Source organism: Pongo abelii, chromosome 15 (assembly GCF_028885655.2).
Source record: "Pongo abelii isolate AG06213 chromosome 15, NHGRI_mPonAbe1-v2.0_pri, whole genome shotgun sequence".
Taxonomy (NCBI): domain Eukaryota; kingdom Metazoa; phylum Chordata; class Mammalia; order Primates; family Hominidae; genus Pongo; species Pongo abelii.
The window spans coordinates 97,159,416-97,180,750 of record NC_072000.2 but is presented as its reverse complement, the minus strand read 5'-3'; the positions used below and the strand labels follow the sequence as shown (position 1 = coordinate 97,180,750).

Sequence of the window (21,335 nt, the reverse complement as noted above, 5' to 3'; positions counted from 1 at the left end):
CAGACTACAGGTGCACACCATCACACTCAGCTAATTTAAAACAAAAAAAAATTGTTTTTGGTAGCCCAGGGGTCTCACTCTGTTGCCCATGCTGTTATTGAACTCCTGGCCTCAGCAATTTTCCAATCTCAGCCTTCCAAAGTGCTGGGATTACAGGCGTGAGTTACTGTGCCTGGCCAAATAGCTCTATTTCTATGTCTAAATTAGTCTGGGTAAAGTAAAGCTTTTTCTAAAGTCAGCCTGACTAGTGAGTATTTTGTTTTCGTTGTTGTTGCTGTTAAGACGAGTCTCGCTCTGTAGCCCAGGCTGGAATGCAGTGGCACGATCTTGGCTCACTGCAACCTCCGCCTCCTGGGTCCCGGGTCTGGGTTCAGGCAATTCTCCTCCCTCAGCCTCCTGAGTAGCTGGGATAACAGGCACGCGCCACCATGCCCAGCTAATTTCTTTGTATTTTTAGTAGGGACGGGTTTCACCATTTTGGCCAGACTGGTCTTGAACTCCTGACCTTGTGATCCGCCCGCCTTGGCCTCCCAAAGTGTTGGGATTACAGGCGTGAGCCACCACGCCTGGCCTAGTGAGTCTTAAACTATCTTCCCTTTCCTCTCTTCTAGGCTCTATCCATGGCTTGGCAAAACTTTTCCCACCATCCCCTCACTCCTTTCTAATTAGCCCCAGGAACCAAGGCAGCAATTTTGTTATTCTTGTTTTCTTCTCAGGCACATTTACAATAACATTCACATCTTCCTCAGTCACTACCTCAGTAATGAGATTATTTCCTTCTTAATTACCTATTTCTGAGGAACTTGAGGTTTTCTACTCCAGGGCCACCTCACTGCACAATTCCCAAGGGCACTGAACTGAATTCCATGTACATTTTATGTGCCCTAGAGCAGTAATACTGCAACTCTATTAGTGCCTACTACTTTGTTTAATGGAACAGCTTCCCTGAAAGTTCAGAATAAATGAATGAACTAGACTACTACTAGTTTGTTCCTCTCAGTTCTTCAATTTCATGGATCTTAAAGGATGACCAAAGAAGCGAATACTCTTATGTTTTGGGTTGGTGGGAGGATGACTGGTCCCATTTCCAAATCTGGGCAGTTTTTCTAAGAAAATATCATTTTACAAGTCGCATCTAATTTCTCACAGTTTAAATGTAAATATTTCTAACAGTTTAAAGTTTTTATTATTTTATTTTTGTTTATTTACTTATTTTTGAGACAGAGTCTCGCTCTGTTGCCCAGACTAGAGTACAGTAGCGCAATCTCGGTTCACTGCAACCTCCACCTCCCTGGTTCAAGCAACTCCCCTGCCTCAGCCTCCTGAGTGGATGGGATTACAGGTGCCTGCGACCATGCCCGACTAATTTTTTTGTATTTTTAGTAGGGACAGGGTTTCACCATGTTGGCCAGACTGGTCTTGAACTCCTGACCTCATGCAATCCGCCCGCCTCGGCCTCCCAAAGTGCTGGGATTACAGGCACGAGCCACTGCATCTGGCCTTAAGTTTATTTTTAAAAGTTAAATTCCTAATCCTGAACAATTTAAGCCTCTACCTTCTTGAGTCTCTTTGGATCTTTGAAGTAACGAGGCCATTTCTTGATTTAAAGACTGAACTTCATTCCTCAGCAGCTGATTCTCCAGTCGAAGGTTAGATAGTTCATGTGATTTGCCATCATCATTAGGTGTTGGGGTGTGGTCAGGGCAGGCAGCATTTGATGACGCATTTTCCTTTGAAGATTCCTCTTGACCTTCATGGCTAGAATCTGAGTTATTGGCAGCTTCTGTAAAAAAAAGAATACGTTTTTGTTACGTTGGCATGTTCATCACATATGCGTTAACAACTTGCTTTGGTAGGATGCTCAAGTTGACTGCTGCAGCTAAAACACCATAAAAAGTAAACAAATTCTCAGCTAGGCGCGGTGGCTCATGCCTATAATCCCAGCACTTTGGGAGGCCGAGGCAGGCAGATCACCTGAGGTCAGGAGTTTGAGACCAGCCTGACCAACACGGTGACACCCCATCTCTACCAAAAATACAAAAATTAGCCAGGTGTGGTGGCACACACCTGTAGTGCCAGCTACTCAGGAGGCTGAGGCAGGAGAATCACTTGAGCCTGGGAGACCAAAGGTGTTGCAGTGAGCCAAGATTGCACCACTGCACTCCAGCCTGGGCAACAGAGCAAGACTCCATCTCAAAAAAAAACAAACAAACAAACAAATTTTCAATAGTCTTCCCTCTGATTAAATGTCATTCTCATAAATGGGGCATATGGACCTCTAAAGATCCTCAAGTCTGGATACACTGAATGAATGACAACAGACAGTACAACACCGTTCTGGGGAGAACATCAAAGATCATCTGAGTGGTTGGGTTCAGGTAAAATGGGTTTGGATTTCCTTTTATCTCCAAAATGTTTTTGGGAAAAAAAACCAGGAGAAGTCTCAAATACTGAAAAATTGGGAAGGCACAATAGAGTAGCTGCAGGTTTCAAGGCAAGAAGAGTAATAACAGGTCACTACAATTTTTTTTTTTTTTTAATCAAACTGGAATCTAAAATGTCTTACCCAAAGAGATAGAGACACATGAATTCAGATTAATCTTGTTTTTGTTACTAAATATAATGCAAGTATACTTTTAAATTACTCTAAAAATTATGTGATGAAAATGAACTATATATCTAAATAATAAAACTGACTAAACCAATCACTGTATGGGTAAAAGACTTGATACTTTATAAGGTTATATAAACAAATATCAATAATCAAATGAAAAAGTTCTGAACATCTTTAGTCATCAAGGAAATGCAAATTAAAATCACAATGAGAACCAACAGACACCCCCTAGAATGGCTAAAATTAAAAACACCAAATGCTGGTGACACTGCAGAGCAACTAGACCTCTCACTGCTGCTGGGACTATAAAATGGTACAATCACTGGGGGAAAAGGTTTTACAATTTCTTATGAAATTAAACAAGCAGCTACCGTTTCACCCAGCAATTCCACTCCTAGGTATTTATACAAGAGAAATGAAAACATTTGCCCACAAAAAAGCAAGTACAAAAATGTTTACAGCAGTTTTATTCACAATAATCCAAAACTGGAAACAAACCCAATGTCCATAAAAGAGAACAGATAAACTGTGGTACAGCCATATAATAGAGTACTACATAACAATAAAACAGAATAAAAAAAGAACAGTAACATGGATGAATCTCACTAACAGTTCAGTAAAAGAAGCCAGATTAGAAAGTATATATACTATATGATTCAATTTATATGAAGTTTTAGAACAAGCAAAACTAAGGAGAGAAAAATCAGAGCACTGGGTGCTTTCAGGGACGGGGTGGGGAGATTAACTGGAAAGGAACATGAAGAACTTTCTGGGGCAAAGGAAATCTATAACACGGTAAAGATGTGGGTTACACAGGTATTACCATTCGTCATATAGCTAAGATTTGTGTGCATCTTAATATATGTAATTTTACCTAAAAGAAAAAATAACCACAAAAAGCTAATAATCAAGTGGGGTAGGGAATGGGCACCTAAGACATGACTTAAAAATGGGAGTGTTGGCAGGGCATGGTGGCTCACGCCCGTAATCCCAGCACTTTGGGAGGCTGAGGCAGGCGGATCACAAGGTCAGGAGTTTGAGACCAGCCTGGCCAACATAGTGAAACCCTGTTTCTACTAAAAATACAAAAAATTAGCTGGGCATGGTGGCAGGTGCCTGTAATCTCAGCTACTTGGGAGGCTGAGGCAGGAGAATCGCTTGAACCTTGGAGGCAGAGGTTGCAGTGAGCCGAGACTGCACCATTGCACTCCAGCCTGGGCGAAAGGTGAGACCCTGTCTCAAAAAAAAAAAAAAAAAGAAAGAAATTATTACATTTTTAAGGTGATAATGGTGTGAACATTTGCTTTTAAAGTATTTTTAGAGTAAGAAAATGAAATGTTTATAGAAAAAATGATATAAGATCTGTGATTTGCTTCAAATTAATTGTGCGGAGGGTGCAGGTGAAGAAAGCGATGGGAAATGGGAGGGTATAAATGAAACATGAATGGCCATGAGTAATTATTGTAGTTGGATAATAGGAGGTCATTACTTTCTATTTTGGTATGTTTGAAATTTCTAAAATAAAGATTTTAAAAAGAAACGAAGTAGGCCAGGCATGGTGGCTCACGCCTGTAATCCCAGCACTTTGGGAGGCTGAGGAGAAAGGACTGCCTGAGTCCAGGAGTCGGAGACCAGCCCAGGCAATACAGTGAGAACTCGTCTCTACAAAAAATTTTTAAATAATATAAAAAATAAAATATTAAAATTCAAAAAATAAATTAAGTACATATCCAAATGTGGGATGATATCTAAGGCAGTATTCTGAAGGAAATTTATAGCCTTGGTTACATTAAAGATGAAAGGCAGGAAGGAAGAAAACTAATGAGTTGTATATCCATCTTAAGAAACTATAAAAACAGCAGAACAAACCCAAAGAAAGCAAAAATTAACAAAAGAGGAAATATACTAGAGAGGATCAGCATAACCAAAAGTGGTTCCCTGGGACAGATATAAACAACATTAGGCCATCAAATTTTAAAATGTACACGATACTGAAATCTATCAATTGCACAATACTTATTGTGCAGTTTATTGCATGTGAATTATACTTCATTAAAGCTGTTTTTAAAAGCAGGCATTTAGTGCAGTGCCAGAAACAGGGTAAGGATTCAATATATGCCAGATACTGATATTCTTCACACAGTATGCATGATCAAGCATTGGTTTTTGCAAGGTTGGTATGAATAACTAATGTCTGGTTGCGTTGAAAGTTTCAGCTGTGACCCCTACATTATTTTCCTGAAATTAAATAAGTATAACCCCTCAAAATGTATATGACATTGACAAATTCTTGGGGAAAAAAATGTAACTTACCAAAAACAGATTCAAGAAGAAATGAAAAGCTGACTGAATCAATAGTTAAAACCTTTCACTAAGAATACCCCAGGTCCTGATGGTTTTAGCACAGAGTTCTAGCAAACGTTCAGGAAATAAATAATCTCAGTCTTACACCAATTAATTAACACAACAGAAAAAGAAGGAACACTTTACAATTCATTTGATAAGGCTAATATAACTGTAATACTAAAACCTAACAATATCGCAGGCCGATTTCGCTTATAAAATAAATGCAAAAGGTTAGGTGTGGTGGCTTATACCTGTAATCCTAGCACTTTGGGAGGCCAACACAGGAGGATCCCTTGAGCTCAGGAGTTCAAGACCAGCCTGGCAATATAGTGAGACCTTGTCTCTACAAAAAATGAACAAAATTACCCACGCATGGTGATGTGTGCCTGCAGTCTCAGTTACTATTGAGGCTGAGGTGGGAGGATTGCTTGAGCCTGGGAGATTGAGGCTGCAGTGAGCTGAGATCCCCCCACTGCACTCCAACCTGGGCGACAGAGTGAGATCCTGTCTCAAAATAATAATAATAATAATAAATAAAAATTAAATTAACTAAATAAATGCAAAAATCCTAAAGGGAATATTAGCAAACTGAAAGTTAAGTTTGGTTTTATATTTAAAAGTATCAGTTGGAGCTGGAGCTAGGTGCAGTGGTGTGCACCTGTATCCCAGTGAGTTGGGAGGCTGAAGTGGGAGGATTACTTGAGCCAGGAGTTTGGGGCTGCAGTGCACTATGATCATACATGTGAATAGCAGCTACATTCCAGCCTGGGTAACATAGCAAGACCCCATCTCTATTAAAAATAAATAAATAAAGTGATTTATTAAAAATAAAATAAATTGATTTGCATACTATATTAAAGAAGAAAAACTATATTATTATCTCCAAGGGTAGAGGAAAAAACATTGCTAAAATACAACATGATAAAACCTCAAACTAGACATTTATGGGAACTTCCTTAACCTAATAAAAAAACCTATGAAAAATCTAATATAAAATCATCTTAGTGAAACAAAGTATTCCCTCTAAGACAAAGAACAAGATACAAAACTGGTTGTTGAGTCCTAGCCAATGAAGAAAAGGATTTTTTAAAAGATAAAAGGGCTAAGAAGAAACAAACTATCATTATACACAGATAATTGTATTGTTGAAAATCTAAATTTACGTCCAGAAAAACATGAAGATTAAGAGCTATCTAGATTGCTATGTATGTACACACAAAAAAAACAACAAAAAATACACCAGCAATAACAAAGCAAAACATTTTAAGGAATACGACATATTAATTGTTTCAAAAAATATAAACTACTTAGGAATAAATCTAACATATAGTATATAAGATCTTTATGGAGAAAACAATAAGATTTTAATGAAAGACACTACAAAATATGTTGAAATTATACCCCATTGGTGGATAAGAAAACTCAATATAGCAAAAGTGCTGACTCTCACCAAACTGTCTATATAGAAGCAATGAATTCCCAATAAAAAGACCAACAGAGTTTCTGTGAAACTTGATAAGCAAATCCTAAAATGCATATGGGAGTGGAAAAGTCCATGAATAGCCAAAACATTTCTGAAGAAAGACCACAAGGTGGAAGAAGCTACCCTATCAGTTATCAAGACACATAAAACTACATTAATTAAAACAGGGTGGCACTGGCACAAGGATACACAAATAGGCCAATAAAACAGGATTAAGTGGCCAGAAACACACTAATGAATACTTGATATATAAGACAGGTGGTACTGCAAATTGGTAGGGACAAGAGACTGTTGAATAAATGAGCTAGAATAGCTGATTTCCCTATGGCAAAAAAAAAAAAAAAAAAAAAAAAAAGGGAATTGAATGCCTATCGCACACTACAGAAGACAATACAGAAAAATATCTTTATGATCTCAGTGTAAGGAAAGATTTTCCAAGACACAAAAAACACAAGCCACATGCCATCTACATTAAGAACTTCTATTCATTGAGATAGCATAGACAAAGGGGAGGGGAAAAACCAAGGTAAAACTGGAGGAGGAAAAGAATTTAGAATTTAGAATATATAAAGAATGTCTATGAATCAAGAAGAAAAAAGACAAATAATCTAACAGAAAAAAATTGATAAAAAAGACTTGAGTAGACACTTCCAGAAAATGAAACTTGAATAGTCAAATAGCTGAAAAGATCTTCAACCACACTAGCAATGAAGGAAATATCAACGACAAATCTGATCAGCAAAAAGTAATAAGTCAAATTGAAAATAAAAAATGTTGGTGAAAATGTGGAGCAAAAGAAGCTCTTAACCATAGCTGGTTAGAGTATAAACCGGCACAACCTCCGCAGAAAGCCACTTTGGCATTACTAGTGTAGCTGAACATTGTTAAACCCTACAGCTCAGCAATCCCATTTCCACACACTTCTAGGCATCTTAGGACACTGGTTCTCAACTGGGATGATTTTGCCCTGCAAGGGACATTTGGCAATTTGTGGAGACATTGTTGGTTGTCACAATTGGGGGTGCTACTACCACCTAATGGATTAAGAGGCCAGAGATGCTGCTAAACATCCTACAAAGAACAGGAGGGCTTCCCACACTATTGAATTAATTTGGCCCAAAACACCAAGTCTCAAGGTTGAGAGGTCCTACCCAAGAGAAACAATTTTTGTAACTCCTGTGTATTATAACCAGTTTTAATTCATTTCCCTGACAACGAGGTTCCCTTTAGGTCCATTCTTTATAATTAAATGCAAGTTGCTTTCTTTAAAAGTACAAAAATAAGCCATGTCAACTCTTGACTTAAAGATCTCTACTAGCATCACACTAGCTATGGCAGTCACTTTCAACTTTTATTGGCTAAGAACCACCTACAGAACAACAACAACAAAATCAGATGCCCTGGCTCCATCCTCAGAAAATAACGATTCAGGAAGCCTGGGAAGGCACTCAATAATTCATTTTTAAATTAACAACACACAAGTGATTCTAAAGCCTGTTGTTCAGGAATCAATCTTTAACTATGATCTATAGGAGTAATGGGTTTAATTGCATAAACAGTATGACACAAGGGCCTTCACAAACAGGTCCCAACTTTGTTTGCTAGCTACATTTTCTTCATCACCCTCCAACTCACTCAGTGTTTCCAACTTTGTTACAACGTTTTCTACTCTACTAGCCCCTTAAAGAGTCTGTTCTCTCTGCATGGAATGCTGTCTCTAACTTCTTTTTTTACCTGGCAAACTCCTGTTCATTCTTTAAGACCCAGCTAAAAATACAGACCCTCTGTGAATCCTTTCTGAATACCTTAGGCAATTAGTTACTTCCTCCTTCATACTTCCACAATACTCTGACCATACTTAACTGCTACATTTACTAGACCACAAGTAAATTATCTGTTTACATGTCTAGCTCACCCACTGGACACTTCCATATCCTTGCACCCAGTAGGTTCTTTGTATAATTAATTGAAAGATAGCTGAGAAGAAATTTTGGAATATGTGAACATATTAATCAACTGCTACTGCCTGATCCTATTTTCAGAACCCAAAACCTCTTCTTCTATACAAGTTTTTGTCTTGAAAATACAAGAAAGATTTTATTCACTAACAGCCAAGACAATGAAAGAAGCTATAACATCCAAGAACATGACAAACTCCCATCAATAATCAACTCTATAAAGAAGCCCTGGCCGGGTGTGGTGGCTCACGCCCATAATCTCAGCACTTTGGGAGGCCAAGGTGGGCAGATCATTTGAGGCCTGGAGTTCAAGACTAGCCTGGCCAACATAATGAAACCCTATCTGTACCAAAAAATACAAAAAATTAGCCAAGGGTGGTGGTGCACACCTATAGTCCCTGCTACTTGGGAGGCTGAGATGGGAGAATCGCTTGAACCCAGGAGGTGGAGGTTGCAGTGAGCTAAGATCGCGCCACTGCACTCCAGCCTGGGTGACAAAGCGAGACTCCGTCTCACAAAAAAAATAATTAAAAAATTAAAAAATTAAAAAAGGCCAGGCGCAGTGGCTCATGCCTGTAATACCAGCACTTTGGGAGGCCGAGGCAGGCGGATCATAAGGTCAGATCAAGAGCATCCTGGCTAACATAGTGAAACCCTGTCTCTACTAAAAATACAAAAAAAAAAAAAAAAAAATTAGCCAGGCATGGTGGCAGGCGCCTGTAGTCCCAGCTACTTGGGAGGCTGAGGCAGGAGAATGGCATGAACCCGGGAGGTGGAGCTTGCAGTGAGCCGAGATCGGGCTACTGCACTCCAGCCTGGGCGACAGAGCAAGACTCCGTCTCAAAAAAAAAAAAAAAAAAAAAAATCCCTATGGCCAGGCCACAGTAGCTCATACCCAATGCTGTGGGAGGCCAAAGTAGGAGGATCATTTGAGCTCAAGACCAGCCAGAGCAACACAGTGAGACACTGTCTCTATTAAAAATAATTTTTTAAAATTAGCTGGGCACAGTGGTGTGCATCTACAGTTCCAGCTACTCGGGAGGCTGAGGCAGGAGGATCGCTTGAGCCTGGGAGGTCAAAGGTACCGCGAGCTGTGATAGCACCACGGCACTTAAGCCTGGGTGATAATAGCAAGACTCTGTCTCAAAACAACAAGAAATCCCTGCAAGAACCTACTATCAAGTTTTTTGCCTTTTTTCTATTTTTATTTTTGGAGACAGCATCTCATTCTACCGCCCAGGCTGGAGTGTAGTGGTGCAATCTCGGCTCACCGCAACCTCGACCTCCTGAGCTCAAGCAATTCTCCCGCCTCAGCCTCCCAAGTAGCTGAGACTACAGGCATGCACCACTGTGCCTGGCTAATTTTTCTATTTTTTGTAGAGACAAAGTTTTGCTATGTTGTTCAGGCTGGTCCCAAACTCCTGGGTGTAAGTGCTCTGCCCGCCTCAGCGTTCCAAAGTGCTCGGATTACAGGCATGAGCCAGCATGCCCAGCCTATTGCTATTTTAAGACAGTTAGTAGGTACTTGAATTAGCCACATTTACCATGTTAATCTCATTTCACAGGAAAGAAGGTGTACTTGTAGAGGTAATCTCAGAGGGAATTAAACAATTGAAAACAAGAGTTCTAAGCTCTTGCTTCACTACTAGGTCAATGCCTTCAACTCTTCAACTTGGATCAAAGTTCAGTCTCTCAGCTTTATTTGTGGAGGATGTGGGGGGAAAAACACACAAAAAACACAACCCAGAAAATATGTGAAGTACAGCCTCGTCATTTTTATAATCCTAGTAACAGAAAGATATCAACTGGGATAGTCCCCGATCCAAACTGACACGTTTTCTTTCAGATTTCAAAATGTTTTTTTAATCTCAAAATGTCTTAGAGAATCAAATTTGAAATACTTTGTTAGATGCTGAATGGGTAAAGTTGCCCTCCAGACAACATTAAGTCCCTGCTACAACTGTCTATTGACTAATAGTAGTCAATGATGCCTCCCTTGTTTACACCACACATTTGCAGAGAGTCTGCCCTTACACCAGTGGAGACAGATCCCATAACAGTAGATGAGAAACACCATCGGATCACGTGATGACACATTCAATTCGCTTAACTCTAAGAGAAATAGAGGACTGATTAACTACCGTGGGTTTGGCTCCCAAAAGAATTTTCTTCAATGGTTTTGATGGTGGTTACACTGGGATTCACAGAACTGACACTTGATGTCTGAGAGCTCTGAAAGACAGGTGTCTTGCCTTTTTCCTTTTTGATTTCCACCCTCCCGGTAGGCTCCTTCTGTGAACTATTAAGAAAATCAAACAGCAGCTCATCATCAGGTTCTGACTTTTTTCTTCGCACAAATTGGGATGAAGGCCTAGGAACAGATGCATTTTCAACAGGATGAGAGGCCTCTACTGGTGTCCGAGATCCTACTTTCACATTTGCAGTGCCAGCTAAGATGGTGGCTTTTTGATTTCGAATGTTATCAGCTGCTGATAAAATATATGTAGATTTAGGTCCAGTCTGATATGTCAAATCTGTATTTTGCTGGTGAAGTTCAGTATAGTCAGTATTTTTGCTATATATGTTGCTAGCGTTGTCTTTCCTACTGAGAGCTGTTGCAGCCCCTTGATCAACTCGGTTTAAAAGATCTTCTGCCTTTCCAGCAAGATCAACAAACCAAGACATGATGGCAGCAGGATAATCCTATTGGCAAACCTGTAAAAAGGACATAAAATGATCAGTGTGGCATAATGGCAGAGTATGATAAATGGTTAAGACCAGACTCTGGAGTCAGGTAGTCCTGGGTTGAAATCCTAACCCTATCTTTTACTAGCTAGGTAACCTTGAGCAAACTACTTAAATGAGGCTGATAAATCTTATCTAGAAAATGGGGGGGAAAGTGTACTTACCTTATAGGATGGTTTTATGATGAAATAATATATAAAAAACACTTTGCAAAATGCTTGGCACATAATAAGCACTCATTTTAGTGGCTGCTATTACCATTATTACAACTACCACTACTGTTTTTATTATTACTATTTCAAAGAAGGGCAAATCTTAATGTAGCAAAAGCATCTGTTATGGGCTGAACTGCGTCCCTCCAAATTCCTTTATTTAAGTCCTAACCCCCAGACCTCAGAATGTGACTGTTTTTGGAGATAGGATCTCTAAAGTGATAATTAAAATGAGTCATTAGGGTGGGCCCTAATCAAGTATAATTGGCATGTCCTTCTAAGAGGAGGAAATTTCAACACAAACAGGCATACAGAAAGGACAGAGAGAGAAGGCAGACATCTGCAAGCAAAAGAAGTAGGCCTCAGAAGAAACCAACTCTGCCAATACCTTGATCTTGGACTTCAGGTCTTCAGAACTCAGAGAAAATCAATTTCTGTTGGCCCAGCCAATCAATCTGTGGTACTTTGCTACAGCAGCAAATTAAAACAACATCCAAACAGCAAATAACCAATATGGCAAAATTCCGGTACAACCAAATAAAAATAAAATTCACTGAAGTTTGTTTTAAAGTGCTAAAACTTGAAAAAACGTTTCCGTTAAATACAAAAGCTATCTTAATGTTAAACTGCAGCACTATTACATATAATTTAGGTGTGCACATAATTTATCTAAAGTACATGTTCAATAATTCAATACTCAATACCTACCACGTGCACATTAAGCTAAGTCCAGAATAAAAATCAAAATTGCATAACCACTCATTCCACACATATATTTGAGTACTTATTGTGTGCCACAATACATGAAAGTAATGATGAAGACATAGATATAGAAGGGTTCTATAATAAAGTCCACAACCATTTCCAGAATGTGCACGTTGTTCCTTTTGCCAAGAACTCTTTCATGGTTAACTTTCTTGTTCTTGGTCTTCACTCAAATGTCATTTGCTTCAGAGTTCTCCTTTCCAGCTAAGTTAGGTCAATCATTATCTGTACATACCCTATTCTTTTGCTTTACAGCCCTTCATGTTTTATAATTACGTATTTTTTTTTAACATGCTTCTTGTTCTTGGGGAAAGGGGGGCAGTGGCTGGATAAAGATTATGTCTGTTTTGCTCACCAATGAATTCCCAGAGTCCAGCACACAGCAGGCACTCACAAATACTGCTGAGTGTAATTTTTATATGACTGATGCTGTACGCAGGTACACGTGTATCTTTTATCATATGTAATTTTCACAGCCACGTTATGTGGTAAATAGCAATATCTTTTTTTAAAAGCAAATGTGGAAAGGGTTTAGAAAGATCCCAGAGTTTAGACAGCAGCTCAGATACTCAAGTCTAAGTCACCCTAATGCCAAACCCACCTTTTAACCCTTGCCTCCCTAAACTATGCAGCTCAAAATCTAAAAAACCTCAGGAAGAAACTCATCCTTTAAATCTGTTCTTTACACATGTGACTATTAAATGCCTATGTATTTCGGACTTTATAAAAAATCAAATGAAAATGGAGATGAAATGCTCTGTAACATACAGAACACCATAAAGGCCAGGCACTGTGGCTCACTCCTGTAATCCCAACACACTGGGAGGCCAAGCAGGGAGGACCACTTGAGGCCAGGAGTTTGAGACCAGCCTGGGCAACATGGCAAGACCCTGTCTCTACAAAAAAAAGTAATAACACGCTCATGAATTCTTTGTATCTTGCCTCCCATTTTAAAATTAATTGAGCTTTAAAACATACCATGCAATCGCTACTAATGTTGCAGTTAATGCCGATTACCTAATTAAATACTTAGATGGGCCCTGGGCAAACATCTCAAAGACACAAAGGACTTCAGAGGCACCCGTCAATTCCCCAGGCACTGCCCAGGGGCAGAGAGAGTGCGTGGGATGGGGATGGGTCTGCAGAGGGCGGTGGCAGGGCCTGCTTCGAAGGCCAGGCGTCAGCACAGAGGGAGGGAGGCTGGAGGTCAGTCGGTCAGGCCCAGTCGGTAGAGCCCTGGGGTCAGTCAGTTTGGGGAATCTCAGGTAAGCGAGCAGAGACCCCCACTCCGCTCCCCACCCATCTCGTTCCGTGCGGGAAGAACGGCCAGGCCAGGCAGGGGTCAGGAGAAAGGAAGACAGAGGAGGGCAGTAAACGACGTCGGCTGAAGCCCAAGAAGTCCCTCCAGTTACCCTCCTCAGCCCCTAACAGGGCGAAGACGAGCGCGACCCGAAAGAAGACGGAGAGACCAGGGTCTCCACTGAAGGTACTGCGCCCCCGCCCCTAGGACCGTTAACACCCCCGTCTCGTCCAGTGGGCCCTCGCCTCCGCCTCACCTGAGGACTCCGGAGAGGCTGCACCACGGCCTAGCCGCCGTCCTGGGCCGCGCCTCCTCGGCGGCTGGCCCGGAGGGGGCACAAACTGAGTAAACCTCTTCCCCGACCCGCCGCGGCCCTGCTACCGCTTCCGGGAGACGTGGAAGGGGCGCGAGGACCCCAAACAGAGTGGCTTTCGAGCTGCCTGCACGGCAGGGAGACGCGAACAGCCACCTGCAGGCGACTCAGGCGGTGGCGCCGGCGGCTACGGGGGGGTCCTCGCGCATGGCCACGCCCCTTTCCGCCCGTGGCGAGAACAGGCGCGGCTCAGGGCCTGCGTGCGTGTGACGCGGCTCGCCGCCGGTGGACGGCCCGTACGCGGCCGGCGAAACGTGAAAGGCCACACCCACAAAGGGCGGGGCCTTACTGCGGGCAGAGTGGGTGACCGAAGGCGGTGCCCAACCTGGAAGGGACGCGAGGCCTGAGTTGGGCGGGGCTTGAGACCCGGGTGGACGGGCTAGACTTCGTGTTTCTCCCTTTCCTCACTATCTCCCCTAAGTTTTACAGACGAGAATGCCAGAGGTCCACGGCAGAAGGTGGAAATAAGAAAACATGATCCGGATTGCATGGCGCTTACTTTCTAGTGGCAGAGACAGATATTACATAACAGTGAATGGACAAGACAATTTCAGGGCGTTACCAGAGTTGTAACGACAAGAAAACGGGGAAAAGTGACTGGAGGCACGGGAGGTACTTTAAATCAAGTGGTCAGGGAAGGTCTCTGAGAAGATGATGTTTGAGCTGAGACCCAAAGGATGGAAAAGGCAGTACTGTGGTTATGTTATGCATACAGTTCATTGACTATCTGAAATAAGTCTAAAATCCATATTCACTAATTCAAATACTCAGCACCCACTATGTGTACAGGATTGGGCTAACTTGGCCCTAATGACAAGCCTACAACACAGTTCCAAGTCTCAAATCTTTGAGTTGAGGAAAGTAAGGTTCAAACAGTTTAAGTAACTTGTCTAAGATCATCTGTCCTAATAAGGAGTCCACATTACTCCAAAGCCTGTGCCCCGTAGACTCAAAGCTTTATTGTCTCCAAATTAAATATTGGAAGTAATTACAGCTCCTGCTTTTCTTGCTCTCAGGTGAGGTTTAGCCCAGTACGGTGAAGAGAAAAATTTTCAGCAGCACCAGGAGGTGGTAATCATAATAATGGCATCTAACATTTATCAAACCTTTTATTAAGTGTAGAATACTGTGTTAAGCATTGCATGTGCCTCACCTCATTTTAATCTCACATGCATAAGGAAGGTACTATTATTCTCTGGTAGGTGGTATTGTTGTTCCTAACTATTAAGTTGCTTTTCCAGTTAAGGATTACACATCATCGCCCGTTGCCATGCGACTGCAGTGCATCCTGTAGGAGGAGCATTCTTTCCAGCCTCACTGATGTCAGGCTTGATTGTATGATCTTCTTTTGGCCAATGAAATAGGAGCAGGGGGTCTTTCTGAGCAGAAGTATTAAGAGTTACTACGTATTTCAACCAGAGAAATTTTTCCTTTCATGAGAATAGTCTGTGTCAGATGGGGCTGCTCTTTCAGCCTTGGTCCTGGAAGAAAAAGGGGATGTGAAGCAGCTCACATCTGAGATGTCACATAAGTGAAATATAAACTTTTGCTGTTATAAGTCACTGAGATTTAGGATTGTTTTTTACACAGCCCTACCTAATAAAATCAGACTACTGTTAATATATTAAACCATTTTACAGATGAAGACACTGAGATTCAATGAGGTTTAGTTACTTGCCCATGGCCACATAGAAGCAAAGGTAGAACAACTGGGATTCAAACTTGGGTCAGTGTGACTCTAGAAACAATGTTTTAATTGTCGAAGGGATGAGAATGAAAGAAGTTGAGGAGGAACCAATCTTCCACCGTATTGGACAAAACCTGACCTGAGAGGAAGAAAAGCAAGAGCTGTAATTACTCCCAATATTTAATTTGGAGACAAAACTTTGAGTCTAAGGGCACAGGCTTTGGAGTAATGTGGACTCCTTGTTAGGACTGATGATCTTAGACAAATTACTTAACGTGTTTTTTGGAGTTTTTTTTGTTTGTTTGTTTGGTTGGTTTTTTGAAATGGAGTCTTGCTCTGTCGCCCATCCTAGAGTGCAGTGGTGCGATCTCGGCTCACTGCAACCTCCGCCTTCCAAGTTCAAGTGTTTCTCCTGCCTCATCCCCCTGAGTAGCTGGGACTAGAGGCGTGTGCCACCATGCCTGGCTAATTTTTTGTATTTTTACTAGAGACAGGGTTTCACCATGTTGGCCAGGCTAGTCTCAAACTCCTGACGTCAAGTGATCTGCCTGATCAGCCACCCAAAGTGCTGAGGTTACAGGCATGAGCCACTGTGCCCAGCCCTTAACCTGTTTGAGCCTTACTTTCCTCAACTTGAAGATGAAGACTAGGGACCATGTTGTAGGCTTGTCATTAGGGCCAAATTAGCCTGATCCTGTGCACATAGCGGGTCCTGAGCATTTGAATTATTCAATGTGGATTTTAGACTTAATTCAGATATTCCAAAAATGGCAATGGGCAGGCCCCAAAAAAGAGTGTTTCAAGAATTCCCACATATACCCCCTAAGAGGTCAGCATATAGATGCCTGCCATGCATACATTATTGGGGCCAGGGTGGATTAGCCAGCGAAACAGCACAACAGAGAGAGGCTACAACCTTGCCCAATGGGTCAGAAAATTTGCGCTTTTCTTCCCGCCTCCTCCCCGCCCTAATGCCACCAGTGGAGCTAAAGCCTAGAAAAGAAAGGGGAAGAAGGAAGTCTCTAGTGCTGTAGTGCAACCAAGCTAGTCTGCTCCAGAGATCAGGGGAAAGAACTTTGAATAGAGCTTAAGGATGAAGTTTTAAACAAATGGGGCTATATTGTGACTTCTGGAATGGCAGAGTAAGGAATTCAGCAAATTCTCTTCCCCAAAAAACAATGATGAAATTGGACACAATTGTGAAAAACAACCATTTCAAATTCCTGGAAATCCACCACAGGTATAACATAAATTAAAATGCATTTATTCAAGAAAAACTATTAAACCTTGGGTAACAACAGTGAGAGTCTTTGACACGTTACCATGGGGAAATTCCCAATCCCTTTCCTCCAGTTCCATGGGAATAGTTCTGTCAGGGCTGCGTAGATGTGAAAACCAGCAGCTTTGCTGCCAGAGGGGGCTGACTTGGTAAGGAGTGGTGCCAGAAAAACCCCATGGCCAAGGAGAAAGGTTGATTGGGAATGCCAACATCACAATTACCTGGGCTGCAAGACTGGTTGAGCAAACAACTGATTAGAAAGCCTGCTGGAAGTTTAGCAGTGAGATCCAGGGAATCAGATAGCTATAGTGGGCTTTGGCGAAGTGCTTATGGTCTGGAAGGCTGTGTCAGTTCAGGAGAGTCTGGCAAAAGCCCCAGTCATCTACTCAACCCTGGCAGAACATGAAGCCTTGCACAGAGGCAGAGGAGACACAGGTAAACAAAAGCCAGGGAAGCTTTGCAGAGATGCAGAGGAGACACAAGAAAACTCAGCAAAACAAAAGCCAGAGCAGTCTTGTAAATTGCCTGAACTTTGAATGTTCTTCAACCCATTTAGATGACACAGGTCCATCAAGAAAGGGTAGAAGTCTTACTGGCTTGAGGTGTCTAATTACCACATCTGATCAATCATTGACTAAATTCTAAGCTATGTTGACCTTGGTGAAAACCTTAGAAAACCAACCTTAGAAATAAACGTAAAAGAGAAAAAAATAAAACTGAGCAGAAACATCAATGTCAACACAATATGGAAAAGAAACTCTGCAGAATTAGTCCAGACAAGTCACAAAACAAATGTATAAACTAAGAAAAACAACAAAAAACACCCTCTGAGGGGCACATCAAAACAGAAGAGTTGCTACACTATATTATCTAAATTGTCCAGTTTTCAATTAAAAAAAAAGCAGACATGCAAATGAACAGAAAAATTGACCATACACAGAGGTGAAAATCAATATAAATGTTGTGAGATGTTGGACTTAGCATATAAGGACTTCAAGGAAGTTACTCAATCGTGACATCAAGTCTCACACAGCACATCTACTCTATTTTTAAAAAAAAGAAAAAAAATATGTCCAAAGAACTAAGTGAAAACATGACAGCCAGCTGTGGCAGCTCACACCTGTAATCCCAGCACTTTGGGAGGCCAAGGCAGAAGGATTGCTTGAGCTCAGGAGTTCGAGACCAGCTTAGGCAACATAGTGAGACCCAGGCTCAAACAAACCAAAAACAAAAACAAAAAAATTACAACAATGCTTCATAAAATAGGGAATATCAGCAAAGAGATAGGGATTATTTTAAAAATCAATGGAATTCTAGAATTGAAAAGTACAATAAGTAAAAAATAAAAAATTTCACTAGAGGAGCTCAATGCAAATTTGAGTGGGCTGAAGAGACAATTAGAAAACTTGAAGATAGATCAATAGAATTTGTCCAATTGGTATAAAGAAAAAAGAATAAAAAATGAGGTGATTCTCAGAGATCTGTGTGACATCATCAGATATACCAACGTGTATGTAATGGGAATTTCAGAAGGAGAGAAGGATTGGGAGGACGGGGGATATTTGATGAAAAAAATGGCCAAAAACTTTCCAAGTTTGATGAAAACATTAATCTGTACATCTAGGAAGCTCAATGATCTTCAAATAGGACAAACACAAGGACATTCAACCTGGCACATAACAGTCAAGCTGTTGAAAGACAAAGAAAATCTTAAAAGCTGTAAGAGGAAAATGACTCATCAAAGATAGAGGAACAAGAATAACAGCTGACCTCATATCAGAAACAATGAAGGAAGAAGGCAGTAGGATAACATATGTAAAATCCTAAAGGTGAAAACAACTGTCAACCAAGAATTCTATTTCCAGCAAAACTATTCTTCAAAAATGAAGGCTAGATAGAGACATTCCTAGATAAACAGAGACTAGAGAAGTTGTGGCTAGTCCTATAAGACTTGCCCTATAAGAAATAATAAACAAAATCATTCAACCTGAAAGGAAATGACACCAGGTGGTAATTCAAATCTGCATAAAGAAATTAAACAGAGCAGAGTGTTAAATACTAAAACAAGTCTGTTCTAATTACTAAAAGTGGCTGAAAATGATGGAAGCAGGCAAGATGTCATCAAGGAAACTATGGCTCAGAGGAAAAAATGGGAATTGATATAAATATCTTTGAGAATTAATGGAAGAAATTAAACCATTTCCTGTCAGTGCCCCCAGTGAGTTGAGGCTACCTGATAAGCAATTAAACTAGTATCTCAGAGTGTTTTCCTCCTCCAGCAGTGGAAACATAAGCTCCTTTTTGGGAGTAACTCCCCTCTGAGTCTCCCATTTAACTGGCATCACAACTGATATACTCTTTCTTCTACCCTATACTTCTTCATAACATTTACACAATTGTAATTATATGAGGGAGGGCAGGGACAGTGTCTGTCTTATCTATGGCTGTTTCAGCAGAACCCAGCAGAGGACATGGCACAAGAAGATACTCCTACATATTGAATAATGAATGAAAGATAATGTTCAGTAAATTGCGATAGCATGGAAAAGAGGCAGAAATCAGATGAACTGGTTTTTATTTGGCTGTTAATTACCCTCAAGTAACTTAATCTTTCTGACCCTCAATTTTATTATCAGGAAAAAAGACTGTACTCAACTAGAATATATCTAGGCTAGAAAGTAAGAAAACCTTGGTTCTAATTGTGATTCTCTAGTTTCTAGCTATGGGAACTTGAGCAAACCCCTTCTCTTCCCAGGCATCATTTATTAAATGAAGATATTGAACTAGAATTAGGGATCACAAATCTGCAGCCTCAATTAATTGCTTTCATTTTATTTGTTTTGTTTTCGTCACAGCACAGTGTTTAATTTCACTCTGTTGCTCAGGCTGGAGTGCAGTGGTGCAGTCTTGGCTCACTGCAGCCTCAACCTCCTGGGCTCAAGTGATCCTCCCACTGCACCCTCCCAAGTAGCTAGGACTACAGGCACATGCTATCTGCCTGGCTAATTTTAATATTTTTTTGTAGATACAGGGTTTCACCATATTAACCAGGCTGGTCTTGAACTACTGAGCTCAAGCAATCCACCCACCTTGGCCTCCCAAAATGCTGGGACTACAGTTGTGTGCCACAGTGCCTGGTCAAAATTAAGAATTTCTGTTCATAAAAATTGAATGAAAGGAAAGCCACAGATTGGGAGAAGGCATTTACAACACATATATCTGACAAAGGACTTATATCTAGAATATAATGCACTCTTACAAATCAAAATTTTTTAAAAATCCACCTAATAAGAATGAGCTAATAAATAAACACTTTGCAAGAGAAAATATCCAAAAGCACATGAAAAGGTGTTCAACATTATTAGTCATCAGAGAAATGTGAATTAAAATGATAATGAAATACATTTGCATACCCACCAGAATGGCTAAAACGTAAAAAGATGGAAAATTCCAGGTACTGATGAGGACATAGGGCCACTGGAACAGGCATACATTTCTGAGAGGAGTGTAAGTGATAGGACCACTTTGGAAAACACTGGCTATATCTGCTAAAATTAAACAGAGGCCTACTCTATGACCTAACATAGATTTACCCTATGAGTCAGTAATTCTGCTCAAGAGAAATGAATGCAAGTATCCACCCAAAGACATTTATTTACAAGGATGTTCAAAGCCGCTTTATTCATAACACAAACTGGAAACAACCCAAATGGTAATAAACTGGTGAATGGATTACAAAATTGTGGTATAGCTCTACAATATGATACTTCATACCAATGAAAAACAAGAAACTACAACACCATAGATGAAACTCATAGGCATAATTTTGACTTAAAAGAAGCCAGTCCAAAAAGACTAGTTCTATTTCTCTGCAGGTCAAGAACAGGCAAAGTGAATTTGTGATTACAAAAGTTATAACAAGGCCAGGCATGGTGGCTCACGCCTGTAATCCCAGCACTTTGGGAGGCTGAGGCAGGAGGATCACTTGAGCCCGGGAGTTCAAGACCAGCATGGGCAATGCAGGAAGACCCCCATCTCTACAAAAAAAAATTTTAATTAACCAGGCATGGTGGCGTGTGCCTGTAGTCCCAGCTACTCAGGAGGTTGAGGTAGGAGGATTGCTCGAGCCCAGGAGTCTGAGGTTGCCGTGAGCCTTGATTGTGACACTGCACTCCGGTCTGGGTGATAGAGTGAGACTCTCTCTCAAAAAAATAAAATTTAAAAAAAAGAAAAGAAAAGAAGAAGTTATAGTATCAGTTATCTCTTGGGATGGCAGGTATTGACTGGGAGTGGTCAAGGTGGAGGTGCTCATAGTGTTCTACATCTTAACATTGGTATTCATTATAGGTGTAGATACATATGGAAAAATCCACCCAACACTATACTTAACAGTTGTTTACATATATCATGTTATACTTAAAAAATTTCAAAAAATACATACCTTTAAGAAGGCAGTTCCACTTTTAAGAAATTACCCTACAGATACTCACACTTATGCAAAATGACATATATGAAGTTATTAATTACAGTGTTGCTTATAACAGCAAATAACAAGTTAAATGTTCATTGATTT

At 40.7% G+C, this 21,335-nt stretch overlaps 1 protein-coding gene across 4 annotated transcripts in view; it reads right to left on the bottom strand.

The window, feature by feature from the left end:
- Positions 1 to 14,022, bottom strand: part of GOLGA5 (golgin A5) — a 44,961-nt gene extending 30,939 nt beyond the window's left edge. For 2 of the 4 annotated variants that reach the window (XM_009249416.4, XM_063715712.1), the window contains exons 1-3: positions 13,680 to 13,995; positions 10,654 to 11,116; positions 1,556 to 1,783 (exon numbers count right to left, since the gene is read on the bottom strand). In XM_009249416.4, coding sequence (XP_009247691.3) covers positions 1,556 to 1,783; positions 10,654 to 11,086 — 661 coding nt within the window. In that variant the 5' untranslated portion in view covers positions 11,087 to 11,116; positions 13,680 to 13,995. Of the gene's footprint in view, positions 1 to 1,555; positions 1,784 to 10,542; positions 11,117 to 13,679 lie in introns of all 4 variants that reach the window. The other 2 variants (XM_002825044.6, XM_024231900.3) reach the window with 2 other exon arrangements.
- Between the last annotated feature and the right edge of the window lie 7,313 nt (positions 14,023 to 21,335).